Below are 18,998 nucleotides of genomic sequence, written 5' to 3'. Positions count from 1 at the left end.
TTTTAAGATTCTATTCTTCTGTTGAATTTCTGGAATCTTGACTATGATATGCCTGGATGTAGATTTTGTTTAGTTATTGATAATTGGAGTTCTGTATGCTTCATTTATGTTTGTCAAATTCTTCTTCTCTACCAGAAAAATTTTCTGTCACAATGTCTGTGAACATGTTTTTAATGTCATTTGTGGTTTCTCCTGCTTATTCAGTGACTCCAATTAATCTTAAGTTATCCTTCTTTGTCTCATCTAGCAGTTACTGGATTGATTTCTCATGGCCCCTTGCTATTTTTGAAAAACTTTTCATTTCCTGTCACTAACTGCAAGCCTATCTTCAATATCTGATACTCTGTCCTCACATTGACCTAATCTGCTTCGAATACTTTCAATAAAGTTTTTATTCTCAGTATCTGCTTGAATCTGTTTTATGGACTGCATTTGTTTCCTGTGTTGTGCTTCCATACTTTGCTTAAGCTCATTTATTTTTTGCCTATGTCTGCTCTAACATCTCTAAGTATGGTGTGTATTTTGGTAATCTCTGTAGTTATTTGAGAAATTATTTATGATTTTAATTTTTTCCAGAGCCTCATTCAATTGCCTTGTTGTTACCACTTCAGAGAGGCTTGGTGGTGGGGTTGGCTTGTCCCACCTCATTGCACACTGGTGAACTGGAAGTCTGGGGTTGCATATTATTTAACTGTCTCCTCATTTCTTTTCTTTTTTTAGTTTAATTGCTGGGTGATGCTTATAAGTAGGCCCTTAAGTGATGTTATGGATTAAAAACTGATGGTCAGCTTAACGACAGCTGAATTAAATCACCATGATGCTGACCATAGATGTTCCACCTGGGGAAAGTTGCCAGCATAAATAGACTTGGAGAAGGGGAAAGGAGGCATTAAGGCACTGAGGCACCGAAGGGGTCTCCTATGTGAGGCTGTTTGAGCTGCTGGTTCTCCTGGAGAACCTTCGGTCCTTATATCAAGCCTTGCTTCCTGGCTCTGGAGGGGAAGACATGTGCTACTTAATCTCCAGGACGAACTCGTCATGCTAGCTTCCTGGCAGGTACTTGACTGTGCTTATTGTCAGAGAGTTCAGGACCTCCGTGTTGCTGAGGATGGCTGTGGTGCTTTTCACGACAGCCCTGGTTTTTGTTTTGAGCATGACTTCTTGGCTCCAACATAGAACCCTCAACCTATCAGCACAGCTCCTTCACCCTGCTGGCACAGACTTTCTAGCTTCCACCACTGACTTTTGGGCTTTCCCAGCATGGATCAGTAAAAGAGACTGGTGTGAGTCCTTCCTGTGGGCTATAGACTACCAGTTAGACTCATGGGAGGCATTGTCATGAACTCTGAGTCTTCATCTGGACTCATGTGGGACACTGCTGTGGGATTCAGGTCTTTGACTAAATATTCTATGTCTTTAATGTTGGGGATGGATTTCTGCATTTTCTTGTGTTAACCCTGGGTGACCATCTTAAAATAATATTATAAATTCCATGTCCTGATTTTCATTGTTCTCCTAACAACTCCTGACTGCAACAAGTGATGACTACTTCTGCGAGGTATCTTCCAGGTGTAGCTGGTTTTTGGGTTTTGAGTCTATTGGAAGATCTCACCTTTTCAGCTTGTTGGAGATAAGAAGTTGTTGCTTGTCTGACCTAGTCCTTCCTTGGTTCTTTGGCACTGTGCCATGGTATTTTCTGTGATCCTTAGTTAATCTCAGTCATGGATCATCAGGACCAATAGCTGCTTAGAAGAATTATGTCAATTTTGGTTATAATAGTTCCAATAGCTAACTCTTAATTTGCAACTTTTAACCATATGAACTAGATTTGTGATTATGTAACAAAAATGTACAACAAACCAGATAATTATATGCAATATATGAGTCTGTAATGTATCAATTTTTCCCTTGGGGGTTAATGGATTTAGGAGAAAATACAGAAGTGGAAGAAGAGAAAGAGATTAGAAGGTAGGACAAAGGTGAATCATGCCAACTTGGGGAAACTGGTGCAGAAGACTGAAGGAAAAGAGGTAGAACAGATAAAAGGAAGAACAAAATAGAACCACACCCACAAAGACATTAGGAACCACTTTCACACTCATAAAAAAATGAAGGCGAAAGAGAAAAAAAATACAAAAACATAAAAAAGAAAAATAGTCTACTTCCAGGATTCTCTCTGGTTTCAGTAGTAGACAGCTTGTGGAGACAGAGTCCCAAATCATGCTACCTATCCCAACAAGCCAGCAGGTGCTTTATGGTAGAGTAGTGTACAAGCTCAGCAGGCCTGCCCTGAGACCAGGCTCATTGGGCTCACCACAGTCAAGGCAATTTCCAAGGTCTACGTCCAGCTAGGAACTGCTGGAGGAAGCTGGCAGCAGTTCTGGTTTTGGGCTTACTGGCCCAACTCCAAAATGACTCCCAACTAACTGCTCTCTCATGCAAGAGGACTAAATCCTCTATACTCACCGCCAGTCAGTACAGTCCTCCAGGTCCACTGTTCTCCCTCACTGCCACATCTCTCTGCAGAGACCTCTGGGGTCACCAGCCATCACTGCCTCCATGACCATGCATCCCCAGATTCCAACAGCTCCTCTCGTGCAGTGAGTTGGGCTCAGGGAGAAGGCACCACCCGCTACCACCTTCTTTTTCATTGAAATTGTTCTTTTTACTCTCTATGTGAGCTTCAATTTGCACTTCAGATTTTTCCTGTATCCTTCATGTCTTCCTTACAATGTTATATTCCAGTGTCTGGACAGTGACTCTTAGGCAGTTTTTTTCTGCTGCTTACTATTCTGCCATCTTCCCAGAAGTCTCCCTCCTGCAAACGTTTTTGAAGACAACAATATTTCATCTTTCTCAGTCCCTTCTGAAGTTGCTGTGCTGATGTTTAATCTGGGGAAACAGATTTCATTGTCAGAAATTTGGTAAGTTTTGGTAAAGCTTTTCACACGCTCTCTGAAAACAGAATGAATGACTCTAGTAACTGAACAACAAAGTCTTTGCCAAGTTGGATAGTTTCCAACTCTGCTTCTCAGTAAAACAGAAGTAAAGAATCAAGTGGAAACAGCTAAATCACATCAAAAGGTTTTTGACAGATCACTGTGCAATTCTTAACACAGGACCTTAGAATAAGCTCAGTAACTATATGGCATTGCTATAGCAAAACTCTTTCTAGCTCTATTTATATCTAAGAAAGCCCAATTTTTCTCTTCTATGTATGCATTTGGTAGAATACTGTTTTTCCTAAATATAAGTAACATTCATCCACAAACTAATTTTTTTAATTATTTTTTTTTTTGTCTTTTTCCTTTTTATCGGTACCGGGGATCGAACTCACAACTGCCTGCTTGCAAGGCAGGCACTTATGCCGCTGAGCTAAATCTCCAGCCCCCCACAAACTAATTTTTTAAAACATAAATCTCATTGAGAAATGGATCTATAATAAGTATTCTTTTTCATATTCATCACATGTGTTTTTCTTTAAAATTAGCCATGAATGAATGCTTGCATGATTTGTTTTGTCTTTTGTGAGACAGTGTCTCACTGTGTGGTTGAGACTGGCCTTGGACTCACTTTGTAGCCATGGTGGCTACAACTTGCAAGGATCCACGTGCCTCAACTTCCCAAGTGCTGAGATTACAGGAGTGCACTACCACATCCAGCATACTTGGTTTTTAATACTTAATGCTTATCATCATAAGAGGTAAAAATAATTTCAATATATACATATGTTAATTATTTAAAAGTATGATAAAGACTGTGAAGCATACAAATGATTTTAAATTAGGAGGATATCCCATTCAGGAATTGGAATGTGAATAAATGTTTATGGAGATAAAGGAATAATATAAAATCTCTAATGGTTGGAAAAAACCTCATACCTGTGTTTTTATTATATATTTATCAAATTTTTATCAGTACATGTTTGCAGTGCACAGCAGCTACATTCATGGTGAGTTGTACCTATATTTTAAAATTCTTTTTGGGGGTAGGTGAGTAAAAATGTGAAAAATTAAGTGTTTGTGGGGAGAAGGCTGAACATTCTAGTACCCCAGTGAGTGCACTGAATCTTGGGAAAAGAGGAAAAGCAAAACAAGGGGGCTGAAAGTCAGCTGCCTCGCCTCCCTGTCTGGACAGCAGTGTCTGTCTCTGAGGAAGGTCCTGGCAGGGTCCTTGGAGCCCCCGAAACACAAAGATGCTCTGCCTCACTGGTAACACAATGCTAAGTGTCAGGAAGTTCTCCAAGCTAGGAGTTCCTTGGGGTGGAAAGTGAGTAACGGCATCGGCTTGTGTGAGTGCTGGAGGTACCCTCCCGTGAAGGAAGCACATCGGATGTGCTCAGAGCTGCTCTGCTATCACACTAGGTGTTATAATCTTGATTGTAAAACACTGAAGCAAGCAGACATCACTCATCCATGAAACAGCATTCTGAAAGTATGCATCTGGGGCCAGTCTCTCCAGTGCTGTGGATTCAGACGGTACACACAGGCAACACACTCCACAATCACAGCTAGAACTGGCTCTTTGGAGATGTGGCTAGAAACCAGCTGGGAAGCAGGCAGCTTTCATCATCAAAGAGCTTTGTACTTCATTCCAGGGAGTATGAAGAATGGTCTTGAAAGCACCAGGGGTCCACAGGAAATCATACGGTTTTAGGCAGAACATGCAATGCACTAGGGAGGCTGGATCACCAGGGAAGGGTTACACAGGTAGGCAGGTGGATGAACAGGCGAGCAGGAGTCAGGGAAATGAGTTACAGGACCACTGCAGTAATCTAGACAGACATGATGACTAGGTTTCTTTAGTAACCGAGCAGACATAGGAAAAAGAAGAAGTCCTTAAGAGCTGATGCACAGGCCAGGTGAGAGACAAAGGAAGATAGGTAAATGACTAAAGGTGCTGAAAAAACCATAGCTAGTCACAAGATTAGGGAGAACAGATAAGATTTTTAAAAAGATCAGAGTGAAAAATTTGGCAACATTAGCATTTATGCAGGAAAAGCGGGGCCCTCAAAAGAGCTGGGGAGACATTGGCTGGAATGGTGATCAAAACTCAAAATAATGCTCCCAAAACAGAACCAGAAGCATAGTCTGTTCAAAAATGATGGAGAGTTTCTACAAGTCAGCAGTAGAGTCAGGTGGGAACACTGATGGGTCACACTCAGTGCCACAGCTCCACGAGAAGCCCCCAGAGAGGTGACAGAGTGGCTGGGCCACCAATTTGGTGAGATGGACATGGTCAGCAGCATTAAGCAACATGGGAAGAGGGGTGGCTGGGGACAGACACACGTCTACTGGTGTGGCAAGAAGGCCCAGCCAGCACTGACTAGAACAAGTCAAAGAAGTGGACAAAGAAAACAGGTAATAGAATAATTCTAGGAAGCTAAAGAAGTAGAGGAAGTAGAAAAAGAATGTTCCAGTGAGAGTCTAGGTAGACAACATATTCAGAGGGAACATGTCAGCTCCTCCGAAAGGGCCTCCCATATTGTAGGATGATGATTTCAAGGCTGTTTTATAGTAAAATTAAGTGTGTCATAAGTTTGACTACATCACAAAGAGCAAGGAGTGGTTCTATTTCTGTGAGTAGTGACAGAAGGCCATTCTGGACCCTTCTCTCACAGTGCAGAGATAGCAAACACACAGAAGCAGAGCTCCTGAAGGGAAGATGCAGGATGAGGTGTGTGCCGGGCATTTCCCTGAGCTAGTGTTTCCTATTATATTTTTAGGAGAGAACAAAATGGTGGTTACAAATAAGTGATGTACATTTTATGATTCCTTCAATAATATTGCAACATTTTATTATATTAGAATGCTACTGATTCGTAGATTGTAAAAATTCATGGAGAAATGCTAACAAACAAAATTAAATACTTCATTATAATATTTAAGAAAAGTTTTTTTTAAATTAAAAATTATGTTGACAAAGAATACTATTTGAGTGTATTTAGATTCAGTGAAGAAGACTGTTACTTGGCTTGAGGGACAGAAATAACGTACTCTCTCAAAATCTCTTTTTTTTTTTTTTATAAGGCTTCTGGCTTTTGCAGTGTGCAACTAGGGGCTCCAGGGCCAGAATCCACTGGGGGCCCTACTGTGGCCCTTCTAACAAAAGCAGCTATGCTGGCTTTCTATTATTGTGTAACAAATTATCACAAATATTATAGCTTAAAAAGTACCCGTTAAATTATATATATCCACAAGGATGCACCACCCTCATCCCAGGACTCTTGGAGGCTGAGGCAAGAAGACTGCAAACTCGAGCCCAGCCTGGGCAGCTTGGTGATGTAGTGAGATCCTGTCTCAAAATAAAAAGGGCTGGATAGGTAGTTCATGGTGAAGGACCTGGGCTCAATCCTGGTACACACAGGGTGTATCTTAAATAGATGTTGGAATAACTGGAGTACATGTGTAAGATTTTAAGAATTTTGAGCAACAACACATGTTCTAGTTTATGAAAACAAAACATAGCACCACAGTCATTTCAAGGTTGTTGTGGTCAGTCTGGGCCACTAGAGCTGAGCATTGTGCATTTCTCTGCTGAGGCTGAGGGGATGTAGTCAGGCTGGAGACATAACAAAGTAGCCATGTTAGGTTCCCATGCTCCTGTCAGCTGCTGGCTGGGCCATTCTCAGTTCGTGGATGGCACCCAGGCTCCCTAGCCAAGGCCTCTGTGGGCAGCTCAGGCACAGACGTTTGCTGGCTTTCAGCCCAGTGTGTGAAGGTGACTTCACTAAGGTCCATCCTTGTAAGAAGTCACCTAGTAAAGTCTAGCCCAGCCCAGCCATCCTTTCTTTGGGTAAACTCAAGACCACTGATTAAATCTCTAACCCCAGAGGAGGCCTCTCAAAACACTCACAGGCTCCACTCCCTTGAGAGAAGAGACACACAGTGTGTGTCTCAGGGAGGGGCCATGGGGCCTTCTTGGAATAAACCTCTTAGCCTTTCCCCACCATCTCTAGGGAAGTGACACACGGCCAGAACCTCTCCACCCTAAGCCCTCCAGGCGCCTGTCTCTAGGAGACCCACATTTCTCCTAATCAAGTAGCTGTTCTCTCAGGACCTGATTTTGTTGTAGTCTGCTGTCATATGAAAAATACTGAGACAGAAATTGAAACATGAAGTGACACCTGTCTCCTAAAGGATTTCCTTTATTCGGCTCTTCTTTCAAAAGTCTCTGCTTTCTCAGAAGTATAAATCGCCAATAAATGAGTCTGAAAAATGTTTAACATTGCAGGCCACTAGAGAAATGCAATTAAACAGTGCTGAGATTCCCTCTTACACCAAAAGAATGGCCATCACCAACAAATCAAATAATAATAAATGCTCACAAGGCCATGGGGGAAAAGCAACCTATCACATTGCTGGTAGGAGTGTAAACTAGGACAACCATTAGGGAAATCAGCATGGAGAGCCCTCAAAAAATTAAAACTAGTAATTTCATTCAATAAATCAGCTATTTCTCTTCTAAGTGTCTTATTGAAAGAATCGATGTCATCATATTACAGTGATACACACATACTCAAGTTTATAGTATACAACTCACAACAGCAAAATCCTGGAAGCAGTCCATATGTCTTAAATCATCTTTTTTTTTTTTATCGGTACCGGGGATTGAACTCATGCCCACCTGCTTACAAGGCAGGTGCTTATGCTGCTGAGCTAAATCCCCAGCTTAGTCCATATGTCTATCAACAGATGAATGAGGAAAAATGTTAACACAGTAGAGTACTCCTTGGCCATAAAGAAGTATAAATTTGAGTCATTTTTAGGGAAAATGAATATACCTTGAGGCCATGTGAAGTGAAATAAATCAGACACAAAAGCCTACATATTGCATGGTTTCTCTTAAATAAGAAACCAAATGTATGAATAGATTAAACAATAAAACAAAGGACAGTTAATAGGAAAAGGGAAAAAGATCATTTACAAATGGAAAAGAAACCAAGAGATGGAGGGAAACCAAGTGCAGTGGTACACGCCTGTAACCCCAGCACTTGGAGGCTGGCGCAGGACCATCACTGCAAGTTTGAGGCTAGCCTAAGCTACAAAGTGAGTTCAAGACCAGCCTGATCCATTTAGTGAAACCTGCTTCAAAAAAGACCAAAAACAAAAACAAAAGATGAAGGGAGAGACATAAAAGAATTAAGATTTGTACATGTACCAAGTTGGAACATGTACAAAGTTGGTACATGTACAAATCTTAATTCTTTTATGTCCCCATAATCATTATATACTATATTATATACTTAATTCTTTTATGCCTTCCCATAATCATTATATACTACAAAGGCTAGGAGACCTGAGACAACATTTTATTTCTAAACATTAGTACAATTTGGAAATTTCAGGTTATTCAATGGTAAACAGAAGAGTTTTGGAATATGGGCATTTTCTTTTTCATTATTATATGCCTGTGATACATAAAAATTACTTTTTTCTTGGGAAATATACATGTCACATCTTAATTATTTTAACTTTCCATCTCTAGCCTCTCATCTCCCCCCATCCCTTCCTACCCCTTCTCATCACCACAAAGTCTACCACCTATTCTATGTTACTTTCAGTTTAAAGCATTAATCACTCACAGTTCAAACAGAATATCGCTCCTTTTTGTGTCAAGAAGGTCATGCCTACTGTTTTCTTCTGTATTGAAACAATCCAAGCCTAACTTTTGGGCTCCCCATTTCCCTAGAGTTCCTCTAGCTGAAAGGTTCAGCGTCCTCACTTGACACGTGACTGTGGCTCTGGCATGGCTCAGAGCTGTGCCAGAAGTCAGTCACTGGAAGGAGGCAAGCTGCTGAACTGGCAGGGGGGTGCTGCAGGCTGAGAACGGCTCCCAGCACAGCGTGCTTCACTCTGTGTGGCTCCTTCAGGGCCACACGATGAGCTCATGAAAACAACACAACCAAAATGTGTTTTTGTTCCTTTCAAAAAGAAAACTGAGAATAAGAGGGCTGTAGAGATGGTGCCGGTTGGCATGAGTGCATCCGCTGGGCTGCAGTGGCCATGCGCGTCCCTCTGCCGTAACTCTGTCCAGGGCCTCCTGACTGCGGCCGTGGATGAGAACCTCTTATCGCACTGTGATCCTCTTCAGCAAAGATGTTTTCACCATCAAAGAATTTGGTCCATGGTTTTCTATAAAAGCTAGCACTACTCTATTGTTTAAACTTTGGCTTGGCTAAAAATAAATCCGTAAAAATTATGATTTTCAGAGGTTCCACACAAACAAGAATGGCAATAAAGCACAGGTTACCAACTAGTCACTCTGCCTAGTTTAGATGTTAGTAATCTAACATCTTTTTTATGAAATGCACCGTGGGGAACTGGAAATTCAATAAACAAATGACAGAAGGAAATAGGCACATTTCACTTTGGTACTAGCCCTATTCAAATTTTTGACATTCTCTGTGCTTTCTGTCAGTTTTCCTGCCATTATCTGAAGGGAAGTAACCTTGGCAGGGACAGCTGCCCAGGGCTGGTGAGGAATAGAAACTGCTAAGGAATAGACTCACACTCCCACTGTTTCTCAATTCCCAAAGTCATTTTCAGTTTTGAGATTCTTATCTTTAAGCAGTTATCAGTAACTTACTGAGATTAGATTGTAACAAAGAAATAAAAGCTTAAACCTCCTTTTGAGTCACTTAGTAAACCAAGTAAGCTGACCATTTTAGGGGAAATGGAGAAAAAACAATTTCTAGCAACTTGTACTTTAGCAATTGTATTTTCTGTGCTAAAGTTATTAATAACTTTAACAACACCTACTTTTATGGTCCTTTGCAGTTTATAAAGTATTTTATTTGATTTAGTTTTCAAGGCCGAAGAGTGGAAACTCCACTTCTGAGATCGTTATTTTATTGTGTGGGTTTATTGTGGTAACTCAGTTGAATGTCTTACCTCTCATCTGCTCTTCTGTGCCCCAACGGGAAGGTGATACCCTGGCTGTCTCCGTGCCTGATACGAAATAATAAATGTTGATGATTAACGAACACAACTGCATCCCTTCTGGCAATCTGCCTCAACATAGCTGCACCCCTCCTTGTCCATACTTATAATCCTGACAACTCTGGTCTCTGGAGACTTAACTTCTCCCACGAGATGTCTATCACGTGGGGAAGCAGCAAGTGTCTCATTTTACTGTCACGGAAGTGACCCACAAACGAGCCTGCTGCAGTTGAGGTTAGAATCCAGACGAATAAGGGGCCTCTGTCCCACAGCTATGAGGGTCAGCATGTGTCCCCAAGCCCTGAAGGGGTGATCAAAAAGCACAGTGAAAGTTTAAACACTTATTACAGTAAAAGGAACATTGTCAGAAACGGTGGATGTGTGTTCAAGGTAAGGAGGGGTATTTTGAGAGGGATAAAAAATGTGTCTTTTTGCATAACAAACTGTAAAATGTAAACATTCACTATGTAATTTGATCAACCATTATCGATGAACCATTTACTGTAACTTCTGTTGAATACAGTGTATCCTCATCCATCTTATTCACTGGATCTGGCCTTACAAGACTTCTGACTCTTCCCAAAAGCAGAATGACCACAAAAGGGAAAGCTTTTGAATTCATCAAAATTCTGCGGCAGCCAGGACAGTTTCAATAAAGGCAGTCAGGAAAGGATTCCAGAACTGCTGCACAAAGTGGGGAAAACGATGGGAAGAGTATACTCTAGGCGAGACAAAGTGTTTGAGGAGGATTCGGGACCACGTGTCTTTTACTGAGATGAATCTGTAAAATCTGAACATTTGCATCTGTTGTGCTCACAACCCAGGGACACCCCAGACCACAGCAAGCTCTCCTTGGCACAGCCCTTGCCCCAGGGTGAGGCCTAGGCCATCAGACCCTCCTGCCTCCCAGCGGTCTAGGGCGCCCCGGCCCGGCCCGGCCTCGGCTTTCCATGAAGACACCTTTCACAGTGCGGGTGGGACTCGCCTGAACTCAGCAACAGGTCGGGGCACCGGTTCAAATCCTGCCCCTACCTTTATAAAACCTAGGGACAGTGGCAGGCGCGTGCCGACTCGACGGCTGCCTCACTGGGCCTCCGCAGCCCGGGCGCACGCGGCCTCGCCCCTCTGTGGGGGGCCCTGCTGTCCCCCGGGGCTCTCGAGAGCGCGCTCGCAGGCCGTACCCGGGTCCCGAAGGTTCACCCGCGCTCCCCGCGCGCGCCCTCTGTCGCACGGCCGCCTCCAGTCAGACACCGCGCGCCCCTCGGCGCCAGGCTCCAGGTCCGCGCCCTCGGCACCGCCCCTGCCCGCAGGTGCGGCTGCGCGGGGCCTGGGCCGAGTGGGCGGGGCGAGAGCAAGGGGGCGGGGCCGAGTGGGGGAGTGAGACGAAGGGGCCTTGTGAGTGGGCGTGGCTGAGTCAAGGGGGCCGGGAGTGGCGGGAAGGACAAGTAGAGGGGCGGGGCAGCACGGCGGCGGCTGCTAGCGTGTCCGGCTCGGTGTCGAAAGTCCGGACGTATTCTGAGCGTCCAGCGCGGAGCGTCCGGGTCTCCTCCGCCCGGAGTCGGCGCAGTCCCAGCCACTAGCTGTGCGAGGCGCCCGGAGAGGTGACCCGACGTCCCCGAGGTGAGGGCGCCCCACCCGCGCCCCGTCCGGAGCCGGTCCCCCGCAGAGGGCGCCGGTCCGGGCGGGGATCCTGGGAGATCCTTTTACGGGGATCTCGCGTCCCGGGAGCCGAGTCCGTGCCAAACCTGGGAGAGGGAGTCGCGCATCCGGGTGCGGGCCGGGATGGAGACCGCGTGGGACCGGGTGGGCACCGGGCCGGGTCCCCGAACCCCCCGGGAGTCCGTCCCAGCAGCATGAGCCGGGAGAGCCACGCAGCCCTGCAGAACGTGGCCGCCGCGCTCCAGGCCCGGGACCCAGCGGGCAGGGGGGGCGCGGGGCGGGCGAGATTCCGGGAAAGTCCCTTCCCGGACCCAACATCCGTAAGAAATCACGGCTCCGAGAAACAGAAAGCACGGTGACCGAAGGCCAGAGGGCCTGCGCAGGGGGCTGGGTACCGCGCTGGGGCCGCAGGATGCATGGGGCTTTACGCACCACGTCCCACGCGCGTCGGCTCTGCTTTCCCTCCGAAAGAGTTAGACGCCGCTTGGATAGTCGAAACTGAAGTCGCAGCTCTTCTGAACTCTTAAGACCGGGGTCAGTGAACTTCCTGATGTCCAGCGCAGGAAAAATTACAATTCTGACATTGGAGAGGGCTTTGCGCAGAAGTCGCTTTTATCAATACTTAAATTTCTGTGTAGTTCCGTTAATATATGTATTACTATTTGTCAGACATCGTTGGTGTTTTATAGCCTTGAGATGTCAGTTATCAGTTTGCCATCTAATGATACTTCCTAAATCTCCAATGCCATTGAACTCCATAAAAATCTAGTGATGTGTGCGTTCTGTAAAGAAAAAAAATCTATTAAATGTTTTGAGTAGGTCTTAATGCACATGGTATACAATTCCAAAGGAATAGAATGTTAAGTAAAAATAAACCTGCCTGCCTGCCCCCAGGTTCTCTCTACAGAGGTCACCACTTTCACTTCTGTGTGCTTTCCAGTAATGGCTTTCAGAAGGCCTTTTGCACATTTTTTTTTTCTTTGTACCAGAGATCGAAATCGCGACCTCACGTTTGCCAGGCAGGTGCTTATGCCGCTGAGCTAAATCTCCAGCCCCCACAGAAGGCCTTTTGAATCCCTGAACACAAGTAGCTCTTGTTTTCAAAACCCACCAATTTCACATTTATTGTTTTAGTGATTTGTTGATTTCTGTTTTTCTACTAACTAGGCAAAAATGCCAGGGAGTCAGGCCAGTTTTTGGAGGGACTTTGTGGAATTTGGGGATTTTGTGGAACAAATAGACTTAGTTTCCGAAGTTCCTTGGGGTCAGGGATCATTGTTTGTTGAACTGTTCATATGTTCACAGTTACCAGGGGGTAGCAGGCATGGCTGGAATTGCCATCAGATTTAAGGATGGTAATATTCATGGAAACTGGGGGCTTAGAAGTGTGTTTGTAGTCGTAACAGAAGGGATGTTAGAGTTTGGACTCCAGTTTTAACACTGAGTTTTTGTGATGGAAGTAGTCATTTGAGATTTGGCTCTTTACCTGTGCAGTGGTGGTTTGTATGCTGTTTTGAAGATTTTAAAAATTCCTTTGATCCAAGCATTAGCACTGTGCCTGGTGGATAACAGGTGTATTGTAAACAGTGGCAGTGTCTGTTGTCAATCCATACCTGCATGTGACAGGTGGGTGCACTTATTAGCTCCAGCTACTTTAGGGTGCAGTAATGGACGACCCTGGAGATCTCAGGGAAGAAGGTTTGATTTTCTCTTTCATGTCATAAGTCCTTGGTGGGTCTGTCTTCAGCACTTCCCCCTGGGAGCCAGGCTGAGCTGCTGCTTTGCGGAACTGCAGATGTGCCATCATGTCCACTTTGTCCTCATTCATGGCGGCATGAACGTTTAACTTCAGTGTTGGTTGAAAGGAGTCACAATTGTGAACTAAAATCAAACCCTGGCTCATCAGATCCTGAGCATTAACACACATTGGGATGCTTGTATTCCTTGATTTATAAACCACAATGCTATGCTTTCTCCAGTACTGCAGGTAATAGATCTTCCCTGGGTGCCCGCATCTATATCAAGATGAACTTTTCTTGTTGATAGGTTTGCTTAAAAGACTGAATTATAGCTACAAAACCAAAATGTAGCTGTTGCATATCCGTAATGCACCCTGCTTTTTCATCTGGTTCCCTTTTGTACCTGAGGAATGAGCTAGAATGATGGTAGCACATCTCACAGCTCCGGCCAGCAATCACTGACAAACTCCTTGGTCTTCTTTTTTAGGTTCTTTACTTGTTGACAATGTTTTTATTTTAGATTTTTTTTCTTGTAAATGTAATACATGTTTCCTATGGAAAATTTTAGAATAGGAAAGCATGGGAGAAAAGTGGAGGTTACCAAATTCTTTTCTCATTGATTGCTAGTTGCATCATCCCATGATTTATGATTATTCTCTTTTATGCTGTCTGCTTCTTGAGTAGTGTGACTTTATTATCACAATTAAAGTGTCTTCAGATCACAGTGTTGGATAGATGACCCATTGTGCCTTGATTCTTGCTGTTTTGTTTCATAGTTATTGTTGCTATGTCTGTTGCAAGATTTACACAGCTTCCATTCACTTCTCTTGTAACTATGTTATAGTGATGTGTCTTTTACTTAGGTAGGGAGTGCAATATGATGTAATACTGTCTGAGAAATACATAATGAGGGGCTGGGGATTTAGCTCAGTGGCATAAGCACCTGCCTTGCAAGCCTGTGGTCATGAATTCGATCCCTGGTACTGGTAAAAATACAAAAAAAAAAAAAAAACAAACCATAAAAAATACACACACACACACAAAAGAAATACATAGTGAATGTAAATTGAAAAATTAGAAGTATATTTCCAAATTAAGGCAGAAGCAATGTTGCTTAGTTCTGCCAGTCATTGAATAGTGGAATAAACTGAGTTTGATTTTTAGCAGCAAAGCTTGCAAAAGGAAAGTTTGTATTTCAAAAATGAGTAACAGCAAGCATATAAAGGGAATGGAAGTATGAAAAGTATTTTTTTGTTTTGTCTGAACCATTGTTGTTTTATACCAACACCTAATATGGATGGCAAACAAACAAAAAAAGACTGCAGATCAACCTCACATGAGACTGTGGATCTGACTCTGTGAGTATAAACACATGTAATCCAATTACACTGGTTAATCATTCAAGGAAAGCCAGGACATATATTTGCATCCCTCATTCTGGTTTTGTCACCGAACTGGATCAAAGCAGTTCTATGCATGCACTAGGGAATGAGGTCCACTTACATGTGTAGATATGGAAGAAACACTGCATGCATTATTAATTGTACAGTATAAACACTATATCATGTTTCTATTTATGTAAGAAAATTTTTCTGTCTGGAGAAATGTGTGTTTGTGTAAAAAACTTTTTGTAAGGGTAAAAACAACACTTATAGTAGGAGAGGAAAAGATGAGGCTAGGAGAAGAGACTGGTTTTAATATGCTTTTTTCTGTTTGTTTTAATCAGATGCTTGCAATTTTGGAACTAAATTCATTTTTTCAGTGGGCAGCTCTGTGCCAAAATAACTTCATGGAAATCTTAGGAGCAAATTCTCCTCTTCTGAGGGTGCTATGCTTATTCCACTAGAGGTCAGTGTCACCAAGTGCAGCTGGGGACGTCTTGGGGCCAGACCTTAGGGATGTAGTCTTGCAGTTGGATGGCCCTGCTGTTGTTCACGACCGTTCGGCCACCTGGTTACTAGAAACTGTTGACAGAAATAAGTATCTGCAGTACCAGATGTGCAGATTATGATACTTAAAAGTTTTAAGATATGTTTTCAAAAAACATATGTCTAGAACTATAGAATGTGATAACCATTTACAAGCACTGACTTGTGACTACTTTAAATCATTCACAGACTAGAAATCCAAGGATACAAGGATCAGTTTACAATTACTTGTTTATAACTTTTAAATTCCTTAATAACCAGGTTTTTCAAATTCTAATAATCTCATTATAATATGGCTACTAAGTTGCAGGGGGTTTTGGTGTGTAGTTGAGTCAAACAGGTTCTTTATTTCCTGCTTTTCTTCTGAAAACATAACTGTCTTATTTTCTCTGGACCCAGGTTAGTCTGTGGTCTCTATATGCTTCCTTTCCATCACTATTGTCAGTAGGCCTTCCTTGTTATTATCCAAATTGCATCTGTGGTTTTATGCTCAGAGTAGAAAAGAGATTAAAGAGAAGCTGGGAATGATGGCACACACCTGTAACTCCAGCCCTCTGGGAGGCTGAGGTAGGAAGATAGCAAGTGCTGTCTGCCTGGATAACTTAGTTACTTAGCAAGACCCTATCTCAAAATAAAAAATTTTAAAAATGCTTGAACTGTAGCTCAGTGCAAAGGCCTTTAGTTCAATCCCCAGTACTGAAAAATAAATAAGTACAGAAAAGAGTTAGGGGGCTGGGAATTTAGCTCAGTGGCATAAGCACCTGCCTTGCAAGCGCACAGTCGTGAATTCGATCCCTATACCAATTAAAAAAAAAAGGTATAAAATTTCACACATTTACTATTTAATTGAAAGTATTCTATGTATTGTTTTCTTATGTTAAAGTCTCAACAAATCAGCTGTTGAAGGGTTTCCTCAGCGTATGTGCAACGAAGCTCTTGGCCTGCCAGCGGTGAGCCAACCTGTGGTTCCTCATTGCAGGCTGCTCTCCCTGATGCATCATGTCCAGTTTTGAAGACGCCGACACGCAAGAGACGGTCACTTGCCTTCAGATGACTGTTTACCACCCTGGGCATGTACAGAGAGGTATATTTCGATCCATCAATTTTTCCAAGAGAGAGAAACTCCCTTCCAGTGAAGTGGTGAAATTCGGCCGCAATTCCAGCAGCTGTCATTACATTTTTCAGGACAAGCAGGCATCCAGAGTCCAGTTTTCTCTGCATCCGTTTAAACCATTTAATAGCTCCGTTCTTTCCTTTGAAATTAAGAACCTGAGTAAGAAGACCAGCCTGATTGTGGACAGCCGGGAGCTGCGCTACCTCAACAAGATGGACCTACCCTACAGGTGCATGGTCCGGTTTGGGGAATACCAGTTCTTGCTGGAGAGAGAGGACGGAGAGTCCTTGGAGTCTTTCGAGACTCAGTTTGTTTTTTCTCCCAGACCACTCTTGCAAGAAAACAGCTGGCCAACACAGAGCCCCATCCCCGAGGATGGCAGCTTCTCGTCGGGCTACACTCGGAGCTCCTTCCCCATGGAGATGGATGAAAACGAATGGTGATGCTGCATCCCAGTGGCAGAGGCGTCAGACGTGCACTTTGCTGCCAGTGTGCTGTCCAGTGGGAGCCGTCTGCGCTGCCACGCCTTGCATTCACAGGTCTCCAGAAAAAGTGCACGTCCAATGGATCAGTGTATGAAAATGCCCCTTGTGAGCAGATTATGCTCAGGTTCTTCCCTTTTGCGACCCAATGTGGTTCCAGGCCTGGGTTTCTGCTCACGCATTGCGTCTTTGCAGAGCAGCCGGGATTCCCGTATTCTGGGCTTCAAGCCTCAGGCGACAAGACTTGTGACCTGTGGGGACTGGTGCTGCTGAGCGCCACTGTGCAAGAAGTGACACCTCTGTAATTGCAAGAAGTGCAATTACAGAGTATCTTCCTGAAAAGGCAGGATCTAAAACCAATATTTAAACATTGTAAAGAACCACTTCGACTGGGTTTATTTTCTTACCAAGTTTTAAATTCATCTTTTGTGTTTTACATAACTAAAATTTCATGAGTTCAAAATTTTAACATCCAGGGTGCTCTATAAGTAAACATGTGAATATTTATAATAAATGCTTAAATATTTCTAAAACTTTAGCTTCTAAAACAGTTGTCTTGAAAGGACCCCACCCAACTAGTTTTTGCAAGGTTTAAATAAACGTTACTAATTGCTATATAAATAAGAATGATTATCATTCAGTTATGTTGGATATGGAGCACTAGCAGTGACACTCCCTGTAGAATTTTCCAAGTAAATAAAATTTTTGCTTACTGTAAAAAGTTCATCTTTTTTGGAAAAAATTACTAAAATTTGGTAACAAATCCTACTAAACCATATGCATATATATGTATATGAATATTAACCCTACTAAAAATATATATATATATATATATCTGTATTTGTTGTTTTGTTTTAGTTTGGCTTGATTGTGTTTTGGAGATGGGATCTTGCTGTGTAGCCCAGGCTGGTCTAAAACTTGTGATCCTCCCACCTCAGTTTCCCTGCCCAGCTGGGATTTCAAGCATGCACAGCCACACCTGGCAACCTTTTCCCTGTTCAGATCATCAGTTGCTCCTGACCTGTACAATGTGACATCCTGCCTCTCAGCCTCCCTCCCCAGTCCTGTTACTATGGAGAACTGCCTGTCTCTGCTCGAAGTCTTTCATCTGGTTTCCGTGCTTCTTCCTGTGGTTGGCACAGTTTGACGTCAGACTGCCCCACCTGGTGTCCCTGTGCCAGCCTCCACCATCTGGGAGTGTGTATCACAGTTAAAGAATTAAGGCTGCAATGCAAGCAATGTTGCTCATCAGTTGACCTTGAACAGAGCAAATACTCTGGATTATGCTGGACCCAGATAATTACATGGTCCTGAAAAGTGGGAGGGGCCGAAGAAGGCATCAGCGTGAAGCACGACAAGGGTGTGGGAGGCTGGAGCCAAGGAGTGCGGGCAGCTCCGGAGGCTGGACCCTGAGGCGACTGAGCCCTGGACAGTGGAACTGAGTCCCACCTTGAATTGGGTCACAGACACCTGGGTTCTGTGTCTTGCCTGTGGAATCTAAGATGATATTGTGTGTGTGTTGTTTGGTGCTCTGACTTGCAGCAGTCTCCCTCCGGCCTGAGGTTACCTGCTGTCTGTCATTTCTTGCCACTGCCAACCAATTGCCTGCCTTGTACTCTCTTCCTAGCAGTGTAGCTTCATGGATGAGGATTTACAAACCAGGCTGTTCAGCTGTCAGGACTGCTTACTGTGGAGCTTCTTGGTAAAGGCTGCCCGTGAGCAAAGAATAACTATTATTTTTAAAGAGGAAAAAAAAAATAACAATTTCAAAACATAATTAGAGGGTAACAATGGTTAATACATTGCATATTGTTACCTTTTAGTACAAGATAATCTGTATTTAATTGTCCAAACAATGTTAGCATAAACCTCTTTTCAATGAACTAAGAGAAATTAGTAGTATAACTATCAACTACCATATAAATATATACACACGTTATTTTAGCTTCTCACACTAGGGAGACAAGGAGACAATATGATGTTTATTCATGAGAGTCTGATTTATTTCACTTCTGTGTATGGTCTAAAATATGTATTTTATTGTTTAAATGATGTCACATTTTGGAAGAATTTTCACTTCTGTTTGTTGTCTTTGATCCTGGATAACTGATTAAATTGCAAAGTTTTAATGTTAA

At 43.2% G+C, this 18,998-nt stretch overlaps 2 protein-coding genes across 7 annotated transcripts in view; one reads left to right on the top strand and one right to left on the bottom strand.

Moving 5' to 3' along the window:
- The window catches only part of Alpk1 (alpha kinase 1), a 131,832-nt gene extending 120,571 nt beyond the window's left edge, over nt 1–11,261 (bottom strand). For 3 of the 4 annotated variants that reach the window (XM_063260632.1, XM_023564345.2, XM_063260634.1), the window contains exons 1-3: nt 11,123–11,261; nt 9,894–9,950; nt 2,467–2,892 (exon numbers count right to left, since the gene is read on the bottom strand). The gene's annotated coding sequence lies outside the window, so the exon portion shown is untranslated. Of the gene's footprint in view, nt 1–2,466; nt 2,893–9,893; nt 9,951–10,973 lie in introns of all 4 variants that reach the window. The other variant, XM_063260633.1, reaches the window with a different exon arrangement.
- Nucleotides 11,262–11,397: 136 nt separating this feature from the next.
- Nucleotides 11,398–18,998, top strand: Tifa (TRAF interacting protein with forkhead associated domain). 3 transcript variants are annotated; one of them, XM_013150618.3, is made up of 2 exons: nt 11,398–11,561; nt 16,247–18,998. In XM_013150618.3, the coding sequence occupies exon 2, from the start codon at nt 16,267–16,269 to the stop codon at nt 16,822–16,824; it is 558 nt and encodes a 185-aa protein (XP_013006072.1). In that variant the 5' UTR covers nt 11,398–11,561; nt 16,247–16,266; the 3' UTR covers nt 16,825–18,998. The 3 variants fall into 3 exon arrangements, with proteins under 3 accessions (XP_013006072.1, XP_013006070.1, XP_063116707.1); XM_013150616.3 differs by having other exon boundaries at nt 16,151–18,998; XM_063260637.1 differs by lacking the exon at nt 11,398–11,561 and adding an exon at nt 11,614–15,187 and having other exon boundaries at nt 16,151–18,998.

This window comes from Cavia porcellus, unplaced genomic scaffold, assembly GCF_034190915.1.
Source record: "Cavia porcellus strain 051 isolate PalLab524CR breed Dunkin Hartley unplaced genomic scaffold, mCavPor4.1 scaffold_14, whole genome shotgun sequence".
In the NCBI taxonomy this organism is placed as follows: domain Eukaryota; kingdom Metazoa; phylum Chordata; class Mammalia; order Rodentia; family Caviidae; genus Cavia; species Cavia porcellus.
The sequence above is the reverse complement of the archived record's forward strand: the minus strand, read 5'-3'. Positions and strand labels throughout refer to the sequence as shown.